Source organism: Equus przewalskii, chromosome 2 (assembly GCF_037783145.1).
Source record: "Equus przewalskii isolate Varuska chromosome 2, EquPr2, whole genome shotgun sequence".
NCBI lineage: Eukaryota > Metazoa > Chordata > Mammalia > Perissodactyla > Equidae > Equus > Equus przewalskii.
The window spans coordinates 118,582,387-118,595,228 of record NC_091832.1 but is presented as its reverse complement, the minus strand read 5'-3'; the positions used below and the strand labels follow the sequence as shown (position 1 = coordinate 118,595,228).

Genomic DNA, 12,842 nt, shown 5'->3' with positions numbered 1-12,842 from the left:
AGTGGGATTCAGAGGGGCTAGAGCTCGCAGACACCGTCAGCGGGATACAGAGGAGCTAGAGCTCGCAGACACCGTCAGTGGGATTCAGAGGGGCTAGAGCTCGCAGACACCGTCAGCGGGATACAGAGGAGCTAGAGCTCACAGGCACCGTCAGTGAGATTCAGAGGAGCTAGAGCTCGCAGACACCGTCAGTGGGATTCAGAGGAGCTAGAGCTCACAGACACCGTCAGTGGGATTCAGAGGAGCTAGAGCTCACAGGCACCGTCAGTGGGATTCAGAGGAGCTAGAGCTCGCAGACACCGTCAGTGGGATTCAGAGGAGCTAGAGCTCGCAGACACTGTCGGTAGGATACAGAGCAGCTAGAGCTCACAGACACCGTCAGTGGGATTCAGAGGAGCTAGAGCTCGCAGACACCGTCAGTGGGATTCAGAGGAGCTAGAGCTCGCAGACACCGTCAGTGGGATTCAGAGGAGCTAGAGCTCGCAGACACTGTCGGTAGGATACAGAGCAGCTAGAGCTCGCAGACACCGTCAGTGGGATTCAGAGGAGCTAGAGCTCGCAGACACTGTCGGTAGGAACGTATAAGGTACAACAGTTTGAAGAAATGTCTGGTGGTTTCTCATAATATTAATCATATGCCTACCCTATAAGCTATCAGTGTTAATGCTACATATTTATCCAGGGATATGAAAACGTTTGCCCAGAAAAAAGACTTACAAGAACATTCACAGCAACTTCTGTTAAAACAGCCAAAACCTTGGAAATATTCCAGGAGTTCATAAACACAAAATTGCTAAACAAACTGTAGCATGTTCATAAAACGGAATACACCTCAGCAATAAAAAGGTATGAGCTATAATACATGAAACCACAGAGATGACTCTCAGAAACATTAGAGTAGGTGAAAGAAGCCTTACACAAAAGAGTATATACTGTTTACATCCAATTACATAAAGTGCTAGAATAAGCCAAATCAATTTAAGGTCAAAGAAATCAGAAGTAAATTTCTAGTTTGATGGTGGTTACCGTATCTTGATGTGTATTTGGGTTACACAGGTGTACACACTTGTAAAAACTCATCAAACAATACACAAGGTTTTGTACTTCACTGAATGTAAATTTTACGTAAAAAGAAAACATATTGAATTCTAGTTAATGATATACATGCTGACAGATTTCGGGATGAAGTGCACTCATACCTGCAATTTACTTTGAAATGCATCAAAATAGTAAGATGGGTGAATGAGCAGATAGTGGGATGGATAGATATGTGATAAAGGAAAAGTTGGCAAAGTGTTAATTGTAGAATATGGGTATATTGTACAATTCTTTCAACTTTGCTATGTTTGAGATTTTTAATAACAAAATGCTACCTAAGAAAAAAATTAAGTTAAGGTGATATAAAGACATTTTCAGATGACCAAAATCTGTGAGAATTTGTCAGCATCAGACTTGCATTAAAAGAAATTTTACAGAAAGTTTTCCAGGCTTCAGGAAAATGATACCAGATGGAAACCTGAATCAAAAGAAAGAAATTAAGAACTCTTCAGAGTTGGAAATACATCGTTAAATGCAGAAGAATTTCTTCCTCTTTCTCAAGGAAATTGTTTAAAGCAAAAAACAACAATGTATGATATATGTAAAAGTAAATATAAATTTTAAAATGAATGACAATACCCAAAGGATGGGAGGAGGGTAAACAGAAATATATTGTTAATAGATTCCTACATTATATGTGAATTGACATAATGTTAATTCATGGAAGATTATGATAAAGTAAGGATGTATATTGTAATCCTTACCAGAATCACTTAAAAAAAAGAAAAAGAAGCATAGCTAAAAAATGAAGACAAAGACAAAATAAAACCACAGAAAACCCTCTGAGCCTCTTGGGCGGCCTGACTCCAAAGGCTTCTGCAATTGTAGTTCTTTTACGTGTTGACACCTCCCAATTTACCAACTCACTGGTTTCTACTTTTCAAACATTTCCCAGCAGGAAACTGTACTCATTCACTTCACTTCTATTTCATCCCTCTTTTGTCTTTTACTGGTATAGACAATACCACAGAGCAAAATTCAAAGTGTTCCCTTGAAGTCAGTGCAAATCCTAAAACCAAATCTCCTGCTGAGTTTACTGAAGTGTTCTCACTCAAGAAACTGGTTAGTTTAACAGGAGGCAAAATAATGAGTAACGAAAAAACTGCTGTGACAGTTGACCATTGGGGCTATACACAGATAATTTTTTTAAGATAGAAAGTTCTCATAGGTTAAAATAATTTCCAACACAAACAACTCATATCATTCTCAGATCATTCTATTAAAAAAACCAGTCTTTCAAAAGTATATAATTTTTTACCTCACTAGTAAAATTAGGAAATGCAGATATTTCACCTTTTCTTTCCAATGTGTTACTTTCTTAAAAGTTAAAAACTCAATTCCTTTATTCCCTTTCACAATAACCCCATCCATTTAACTCAAAGCACAGAGGAAATATTATCTTCCTCCAGCAATAACTTAACTTCTTATATCAGATAATTGCAAATTAGCTGCCCACTGGCCAAATTCAGCCCATTATTTTTGTTTGTTTAGATCATAAAAAAAAGTTTTTAAAAAACTTTTTAATTACTTGAAAATGTTTAGAAATTCAGAGATTTCACGTGAGAATCCAGATTCTGATTCTTTAGAAACTTTGAAAGAGATGGTAACACCAGGACACACTCTCACATGGTAACAACGGACTGGAGCGGAGTATTGGCTGCTGCTTTCCAACGTGTCACCTGCTCTCCAGGCCAGCCGTTTCAGCTCAGTACCCTTACTCACGGAGACACCCAGCCTGGACTCAGGTGAGTTCCTAATCTGTTACAATCGCCCCATCCCAAGCCCAGGCTCCTCTTCTTCCTCCCCACTCTGGTCCTTACTCTTCTCCTCTCTCTCTCTGAATATAATGCATCTAATACTTCACTAAATATTTCAACTGACGATGCATTTGGCTAAAAAAAAGTGTCTCTAAAGGAAAACAACAGGTGTGCATTCTACATCAACATATTTACACACACTCTGACCATCCTTTTTTGCACATGGACATTGAAGTAGTTTCCTCTCCCCAGTAAGGATTTTATTTTAATAAACACAGGGTTTACTTTACTCTTGACTATTATTCGGGAAAATAGCATATAATGAAGTTTGAATTTAAACTTTACTAAATTTTGATTTTTTTTTCCTGAAGATAACTGGTAATGAGGGTGACTCAAAAATTTTTCATCAATAATACAGAGGTTAAATATGTTTATGATTGTTGAAAGGATTAACACTGCTTAATTAATTATTTCTCTCTTTAGAAACTGAGGTATAACTAATAATATGAAATTTAGACTTAAATTCAGTACTTGTATAAAGAAGGTGGCAGGCAGAATCCTCCAAGATTCCCGTCACCTGGGTATTCAATCAATCACTATCTAGGTACTGCTGTGAAGGGACTTTGCAGGTGGAGTTAGGTTGCTAGTCAGCTAACCTTAAAATAGGGAGAGTCCCCAAATCATCCAAGTGGACCCAGTGCAATCACATGAGCCCTAAAGTAGACAAGCAAAGCAGAGGGGTCAGACAGACAGCGTGGCAGAAGACAAGGAGGCCAGGTCAGAGATTTGAAGCTCAGGAGGACTGGGCCTGCTGCTGGGAGCTTTGACGATGGAGAAACAGGGCTGCGAGCCAGGGAATGCTGGTGCCTCTAGAAGCTGAGAACGATTCCATCCTACAACTGCATGGAACCAAATTCTACCAACACCCAGAATAAGCCTGGAAATGGGTTCTCCCCTGCGCCTGAAGAGGACAGGAGCTCAATTTTGGCTTTGTTAGACTTGAAGCATAGAAACCAGCCAAGCCCAACAAACTTCTGACCTACAGAACTATGAGATAATAAATCTGTGGGTTTCAAGCTGCTAAGTTCGTGACAATACGTTACAGCAGCAATAGAAAGCTAGTATCTTGTTGATGAACGGGAAAAAACTCTTTACACAAACCCTAACAAGACTAGCAACCATTAATTTACAAAGTCATAAGACACTTCACAAATTGCTGGAAGCAGCAATAAAATCTAATTTAATGCTGCCTCAAAAAGGAATCTCATCAGTCTCAAATCTTGTGTATTCCCCAAAAGTGCCTATTTTCCTGACGGGCCCTTTGTGGGCTTTTGGGAATCGTGTTCTTGGAACGTGCTAACTGTAAGAGTGTTTTGCCCATCTGAGGCCTTGAACCACTCTAGCTTGTCTAGATAGTTTGTGCAAACAATGTGATTTATGTTGAACACCTGCCTTCCTTCTGGGGGTCTGGAGCATCTGTAACTGACGTCAGTCACCCCTCAACAGAAACCCTTCGCTCCCCGGCTCAGGCCAGGTTCTTTAACAGGCCGCGCCTCGCACATGTGTCATAGTTTGTTGCTGGAGGAATCAGCACATCCTCCACAGCTCTCTGGAAGGCCAGAAAGCGCGCCTGCTCTCCTCCAGACTTTGTCCTATTGCTGATTTTGCTTTGTACCCTTTTGTACCATTTTGTTGTAACAAGATGAGTATGATGTAACAGGAGTACAATGACTTCTGAAACCTGTGAGTGCTTCTGGTGAATCACTGAAGCTGGGAGTGGTCTTGGTGACCCGACACATCCGAGTACCCACCACCTCAGCCACAGTGACTTACTAATACAAAAGAGAACACAAAATATCACACTTGCTATAATCTAAAAAATTTTCTCAAATTTTTACTAACCAAACTGTGGTGGGCAGAATTCTAAGATGGTTCCCAAGATTCCTGCTACCTGATGGACACCTTGCATAATCTCCAAGATTACGACTATGACAGATTTTACTCCCATGATCATGTTATGTTATATGGTACAGCTGACTTTAAGAAAGGAACATTGTCCAGGTGGGCCTGATCTTATCACACAAGTCCCTGAAATCTGGATCTAGAGGGTAGAGTCAGAAGAAATAACAGAGATTCCAGGCATGAGCAAGACGTGATATGACGGAGATGACTCTCTATTTCTGGCTTTGGAGATGGAGAGGGCCACATGGTAAGGAATGCACATGGCCTCTGGGAGCTGAGAGCAGCCCCTGGATTAGAGTTATCATGGAAGCAGGGACCTCAGTCCTACAACCGCAAGGAACCGAATTCTGCCAACAACCTGAATGAGCGTAGAAGCAGATTCTTCCCCCAAGCCACAAGAAAGGACATAGACAATTTGCTTCCTCTAATCAGTCATTTTTAAAAAATATTTCCAAGAAAATAATAAACAAATTACTAAGATAACGTTTGCATCATATTTTCACCAAAATTCATTTGTTTGGGAAATAAAATTATGGCACACGATTAAAAAGAAGATAATAGGGTAATAGAATTCAAACCGCATGACTAAACTAAAAACATAATTAATTCATTCAATAGTTCATTTAAAACACATTAACTATATGCAAACTCTCATGCTAACAACTTTTGGGATAGAAAAATGAAAGATTACAGTATGCATGTCAAAAGAAGTAAGGTCAATCAGGGAAGGTAAACCACATCTTCCTTAACTCTATAATTGCAGGCAAACAATTATAAGCTAAAAAGAGAAAGGTACCTTACGACTAGAAAGATACAATGTAATAATGGAATTGGGAGAAGGAAAATACAATTTTTGCTTTGGTTCAGTGGTATGGTATAGATAGAGACAGAGGTAAGTGAATTACTTCAAGGAGAAGCTGCTCCATATTGTGCCAAAGATTGGAGAGACACAGTTGGGCAAAAAGACAACTCACTCTTCACAGTGTATTTCAACTCTCTGGGACTCAATCTCCTCAACTAAATAGTATTGGTAACAATAAAAACTACTCGCACAATTTAGACACTATTTGGAAATAATTTAGAGAGTTAGATTGAAGTCAGATCCTATGCCTATAAAATGCATTTTCTTCACATGCAAAAAAATGGCAAGCCATGGGGCCGGCCTGGTGGCGCAGCAGTTAAATTTGCACGTTCCGCTTTGGTGGCCCAGGGTTTGCAGCTTCAGATCCCAGCTGCAGACCTACGCACTGCTTGTCAAGCCATGTTGTAGTAGGCGTCCCACATATAAAGTAGAGGAAGATGGGCATTGATGTTGGTTCAGGGCCAGTCTTCCTCAGCAAAAAGGAGGAGGACTGGCAGCAGATGTTAGCTCAGGGCTAACCTTCCTCAAAAAAAAAAAAAAATGGCGAGCCACCAAAGGTTTTTGAACAGGCAATGGATTGATCTTTAAAAAGATTAACACGGCAGCAGAAAGTAGGAGTGACTGGAGTATGGAAGGACTAAAGGCAGGAAGAGCAGTTAGGAGAGTGTGACAATGCAACAGTCAAGCCGTTTGTTGATGAAGTCCTGAACTGAAGAACACAGAGGACAGCAGAGATGTGAGAAATATCAGCAAGGTTGTATTAACGATTCTTGACAACTAATAGGAGCAATGGTACAAGAGAGGAGAAAGCAAAAGATTCCAAGCCTAAGTGAAGAGCACCTTTTGGTATTATTTTCTGCCTTTAAACAAAACAAGTAAAATAGGAAGAAAAATATACATCAGTTATATAAATCTCTAAGTTACTTGACTACATTGTAATAATTTCAAATGCATTTTGAAACTAGGTCTCCTGAAGGCAAAAAATATATGAGAGCCTCAACTTCTACCATCAGGTCATATTCTAAAATAAGAATATCTACTGTCTATTTGTGATGACTATGACCTGTGGCTCATTAGCCAACTGTGGAGCACATTCTGGAACGTGTCCAAAATTCTTCGGAGTTATCTAATTCAGTGAGTAGGCAATCTTTCGGAGTTATCTAATTCAGTGAGTAGGCATTCTTCAAGTAGGGGCAAATAAAACTCACTCATCCGAATAAACCAGATCATGTTTTCCATGCAGCTAGTGAACAGCTGCAGACATAGCCTGCTTCCCACCAAAGTCTCCACGGATAACCATGCGTGACCTCTGCGATGCTGATGGTTCTCTGGTAAATTTTCAAAACCATAACCCTAAAAACACATGACAAACATTTTATTAAGGAAACATGCCTGCGCTACGCACTCTGCCTTCACTTGCAAATTTAAGGATGATGCAGAAACTTTACTGCAAGTGCCCAAACTCTGCTGTCTGTCTATGAACTGCACTTGCTGCCACGTCTACAGACTAAGCAACAGTAAATGCTCTGAATAACACAACATGAAGGGGAACTACCTCCCAAATAGCACCTAGACTGAGGAGGCAGCCGTGTCCTCACACCTGCTTTAATGCGAGGGATGGAGATGTATCTCATTATACTATTCTCTGGAAAATATTTATGAAAGGAGTTGAGATTTAAATTTCTCCACTTTTCAGTTTCTTGAATCTGGCTTTAGGGTAGCAATTAAATTGAGTCACAGGCACTAAATATGAGATGACCTCAAACAAACCTTCCAAATGTTGTACTTTCTTTTTCTTGAAACCTACCAGTTCCAGGAGACTAATTTAATTCCATTCCTCTACATTTCCAACAAATAATTCTGATCATTTGACTGAAACTGGAGAGAAATACTGGCAAGCTTGAACTCTGGCACAACATATAAAGCCAATGAAAAGAGAGCAGCATTCTCCAAAAATTAATTCCTCATATTCAAGCTTGAATAGAAAATGGTGAAGGAGTTAACTCTTTCAAAGCAGGTTAGCAAACTATCTACACAAATAACATTACTTTATAAACGACTGACTCGATAATACCTCCAGGTCATAGCACAAAATCATTACTTTCTGTTTGGGTGAATTCTCAAAAGGGTTTTACGGCCATTAAAATTATAAAAAGAGAGATTTCTGTTTGACTCTCCAGTTGGATCTGAAACCTTAAGACAGTCTTAAGCTATAACATATTTGTAATACCAATTACTACTACAACGTTTTAGTAGAATATTGCTTAGTTCAATGATATTAAATCTGTTATGAAAAAAGTTAGCGAGCAAATTGACATAGACTCTTTAAGTTTCTGGTTTTCATGTCTCTATTCCCTATCCCACCAATTTTATGAAAGATTTAACATTTTCTTCAAAATATAAATCCTGTAAGATATATGCCTTGAAAGATATTCAAGTTCAGAAGTGTAGACAATCAACTGCGTGTAACCGCCAGACAAGCAGCCTCTTACAGTTTTGAACAGTCAGAGGCAGACGGACAACTCAGACGCCTGGGTCTCCAACTGCAAGCCCATCTCACCAGACTCCTGTGGGCTCCGTCAGCCCTTCTCACAGGTGCAGGGCGCCTGCTTTCAGCAGCAGGGAGAGAGCTGATCTATAAGCCACAAGAACATCTTCTCACTTTCCATAAACAGGTTATAGAACTAATGACAATTGCAGCACATCAACTCCGCACATGAAACCTGCTCTGATATTGGAGACTAATGGAATCCAAATGTGTGGAAAGTCAAGTCATTTTCAACAGAGCTAATTAGACAGATGGATCAGATAACAACTTGGAACTGAACCTGACAGAATCATTTCTAATCAAAGACAGTAAGTGCTAAATGTTAAATTTTGCAACGAACAAGGAAAATATTGAATTTTAGTGTATTACCAGAACGATTAAAAAATAGTACTTTATTTACAAAAATGTTTAAATATATCTTACTTGAAGAAATTACAAAGACCCATAAAAGCTACCGTATGTTGTACTTTAAATAAATGAAAAAGACTATTAGGAAATGTAAATAGCATGAAAGACAATATGAAATTTGCATTTAATCTTATTCATATTCATCTACCTACTCAGAGAATTTGCTTCCATTTACAACATTTGATCCTCAAGAAGACACATACAAAAGCACTGAAGAAAGCAGACTTGTTACACCTTTACACTGTTGAAACTATTGGTGTTCACTGCTATGAGACTTATCATCTCTAAAGCAAGGATAAAGGATGACTAACACAGAAAAGTAAAACTTTTCATGAGCTAATGGATTCAATCTCACCGGCAAAGCACTACCGACTGTATTCTCATACAGTACAACTGAAAGTGAAAAAAGTAAAAGGATACACTTGAGGTAAAACGACAAAGATGGAAAAGTGTCTTCTGAGTCACTTTCTTCCGTCTCAATTCCTTTAGTAGGTAAAGGAAGGACATACACAGGCATAGAAGGAAACGTGGAGAGCAGAAGGAACACTGCAGTTACTGCTGTCCCGATGACAGAGAACTTCTTCAGCTGTGGCTGACAGAGTCCGCTGAATGGCTGGGAGCGCCAGACCATGGTGCCACCAATTTTCAGGATGTAGAGCAAATCTGTTCGCAGCACAGCTATGTCCGTGAAGACCCTATTCTACCTCTGGTACTTCTGGACATTCCTTTAACACTCTACCCTATCTTCATAGTGCAAACTCCTTCCTTTCTTCTGACCCAAGTACCCTAAATGAATAGTGAATAATTTTCAGACCTTTAGTTATTTTTCAGTTAGTGTGAATGTTGGTTTAATATTTCATTCCTGTTTTTTTTTTTTTTGAGGAAGATTCACCCTGAGCTAACTACTGCCAGTCCTTCTCTTCTTTTTACTGAGGAAGCCTGGCCCTGAGCTAACATCTGTGCCCATCTTCCTCTACTTTATGCATGGGACGCCTACCACAGCATGGCATGCCAAGCAGTGCCATGTCCACACCTGGGATCCGAACCGGCAAACCCTGGGCCACGGAGAAGTGGAACGTGTGAATTTAATCACTGTGCCACTGGGCCAGCCCCTCACTCCTGTTTTTTGTTTTTTTTTTTTAAGTACTTATATGATCTCTAAGATTTCTGTGACAGCCAGCCTCAAAGATGATCCCCAATGACTCCTGACTCCTGGGATTCACATTCTTGTGCAGTCTCCTCCCACACTGAATAGAGTTAATAGCTGACCTCTGTATCCAAAAGGATACTGCAGAAATAATGGTGCGTGGTTCCTGAGGCTAGGTCATAAAAGGCATTGCAGCTTCCACCCTGCTTTGTCCTGTCTCTTAGATTGCTCACTTGAGAGAAGGCAACTACTACGTTGTGAGGACAGTCCAGAGGACTGTGGAGAGCCCTCAAGGTAGGGAGGAACAAAAGCCTCCTGCCAACAACTGGCACAAGATGAGTGAGCCTACCTTAAACACAGATCATCCAGCCCTAGCCAAGCTTTGAGAGGACTACAGCCCCAGCTGATATACTGACTGTGACCTCATGATATCCTGAGCTAAAACCACCCAGCTAAGCCATTCCTGAATTCCTGACCCAGAGAAACTGAATGAAATGATAAATGTTTATTGTTGTTTTAAGCTCCTGTGTTGAGGTAACTTGTTAAGCAGCAATAACTAATTCATACTGTTTCTTCTTATAGAAACAGAGAAATATAAACAAGTACGTCACTAGATCAAGCATCTTCATTAACAACATAGTACTGTTGCTATATGAGGGATTCACAACTTAAGCCAAGTAACTAACTCAACAGGCTTTTAAAAAGAATTGAAGTACAATTTATACGTGTGAAAAGCACACACCTTAAGTGTCTATTTCAGTGAATTTTGACAAGTTTTGCAAGAACATGTACCACGTAACTAATACCCTGATCAAGAAGTAAAAGATTTCAATTACCTCTAGGCTATTTTGGATCAGTTCTTGTATTATCCTCTCTCCGTACCAGAGACAAGCACTGTTTTTATATCTATCATCACAGATGAGTTTTGATCGTTCTAGAACTTTACAAAAATAGAAGAATATACTCTTTGTGTCTGGCTTCTTTTGCTCAGCATAATATTTTTAAGGGTCATCACGTTGTCCTTGTTTTACAGATAAGGAAAAGGATTAAGAGACTGTCTAAGGCTGGCTAGCTGGTTAGTGGCTTTTTCATCACACATACTGCACTGTAAATCTTTATACAAATTTAACCCCGGCTGAATTAAAAATAAAGTTTTTTTTCATCGATAAAGATGTGGCTACAATTGGCTTTAATTTAAATGTCAACTAGCTTTCACAGAGAATTTGTTTTAGCATCAGTGGTCTATAAATTAAAGTATACATTTAAACAAGTGAGAAAACAGTGATATGTTCTTAAAAAAATAAAATCAAAGATTTGTGAAAGGCAAAAATTATAATTATAAAAAGATATTCACTAAATAAGGTTAAGCTATTTCTAAATATCTAGGATGGTCACTTTTATTAGCTATGGTTAGATTAGAGTTTTCTCAAGAAGCAAGAAAGGCAAGGGTACCCTTGATACCTGCATCTTCACTTCAGAGCCACCTAAAGGAAAATAATTTAAAGTACCAAGGAACGTACATTTACTCAATTAATTTGTTTTGCTTCTATTAAATTACTACCATTTAATTTAGTAAGATACACATTTTTTTCCTCCCTTGAAAAAGGTTTATTTTCATCTATAATATAGCAGTGATTGAAAAGGACTAATAAGAATATTTCTTCAACTAGGATGGATAATTACAATGTGATAAAGACTCATGGCCAGTGTTTTTCACTGGTTTATGATAAGTTACTTTATTCATTAAAGGAATATTTTTCATGATTTTAAGATAATTTAGGAAACTCTGTGAAGACGTTCATTTCACAGTATATTTGTACTAAAGTTCAGACCACACTCTCTCCTTGCCAAGAATGCCTGAGATGGAAGGCAAATCTACTGAGTCATGGAGATAACTGCGCCTACCCCACACCACTGGGTCCCACCCAGGCCGCGATTATGACTTCTCTATTCCGCACACGGCCTTCACTGCACATGGCGCCTGTGCCCTGGGAATACCCAGATCCTGTGAGAAGCGGCCATGCACTCCTCTCAGGAAAATACTCTTGATCTCAGCTACAGAAAGGCTCACTTAGTACTGAAAAGATCTCAAATTTTCACATGTATCCTCTTCAGGAATTTCTTGGTCAAGTACTTCAGAGAACACCTCCCTCACAAAAGCTGAACACTGGACAACGTCAACGTTGAATTTCCACGAGGCCTGTGAATTAAATTTCCCAAATGAAAATTTGCACCTGGATTTTATCATTAAACAAGTAACAGAAGAAACCAAAACTCTGCAGTTTCTAGTTAAAATGCCTTTTTGTTCGCCAGTTTCTGCTTTTCATTTAATCGTGCTGACATTACACAGTACCTCACGGGTTTCCTTTCTCGAAGCAAGTCTTCTAGACTCCGTTCACAGTGCTCAGCCACCACCACCAGTCTCTCTGAGTAAAACAAAGCAAATCCACTTTATATTTGATTAATACACATTTTAATAACAAAATAAGATACCCCTCTAAAGATATTAACATATAGTACACATGATAATTTAAAAGAACTTTTCAAACTCTATATTAACTACACAATTACCATATATGTAGAGTAACAGGATAAACGTGTAATAAAACAATACATGAAACAATTTCTTTTCATCTTGTGTTTTTCACTAGTTTCTCCCATGTGCATCAGGAAAAACAGATGGAAAGGTTTACCTTCAGAAAAAAGAAGCAATCCTTCTTCTGACACAGACTAGGAGAAAGGAAAGCTTGGACGAAGATATAAAGAAATTCTGAAGTGAAGAGGAAATTGGGAGCTAGGGACAAATTGTCTTGACAGTCTGGTTCAAACACAAGGTCTTTGAAATTGAGTTCAGAAACTTGACAAAAGTAGAAATGTTCTGAATCATGACTATGGAGAAAAAGCAGAAAATTGTTTTGGGACTGTTTGTAACATCATGGGGCCTCCGGAGACTAAGTAACAATACAAAATTTTGGTGGGCACAATCAATATTATGACATAATTTTTATTTTACAACAGATCAACTGTCTAAGAATAAGACAGTACAGTTCCAAGGGTCAG

The 12,842-nt window shown here is 39.0% G+C and overlaps 1 protein-coding gene across 14 annotated transcripts in view; it reads right to left on the bottom strand.

Moving 5' to 3' along the window:
• Positions 1-12,842, bottom strand: part of TBCK (TBC1 domain containing kinase) — a 198,734-nt gene that overhangs the window by 170,056 nt on the left and 15,836 nt on the right. For 11 of the 14 annotated variants that reach the window (XM_008512803.2, XM_070611788.1, XM_070611791.1 and 8 more), the window contains exon 3: positions 12,136-12,208. The exons of the other annotated variants lie outside the window; for them this stretch is intronic. In XM_008512803.2, the coding sequence (XP_008511025.2) occupies positions 12,136-12,208 (73 nt within the window). The remainder of the gene's footprint in view (positions 1-12,135; positions 12,209-12,842) is intronic. 14 annotated transcript variants of the gene reach the window in all.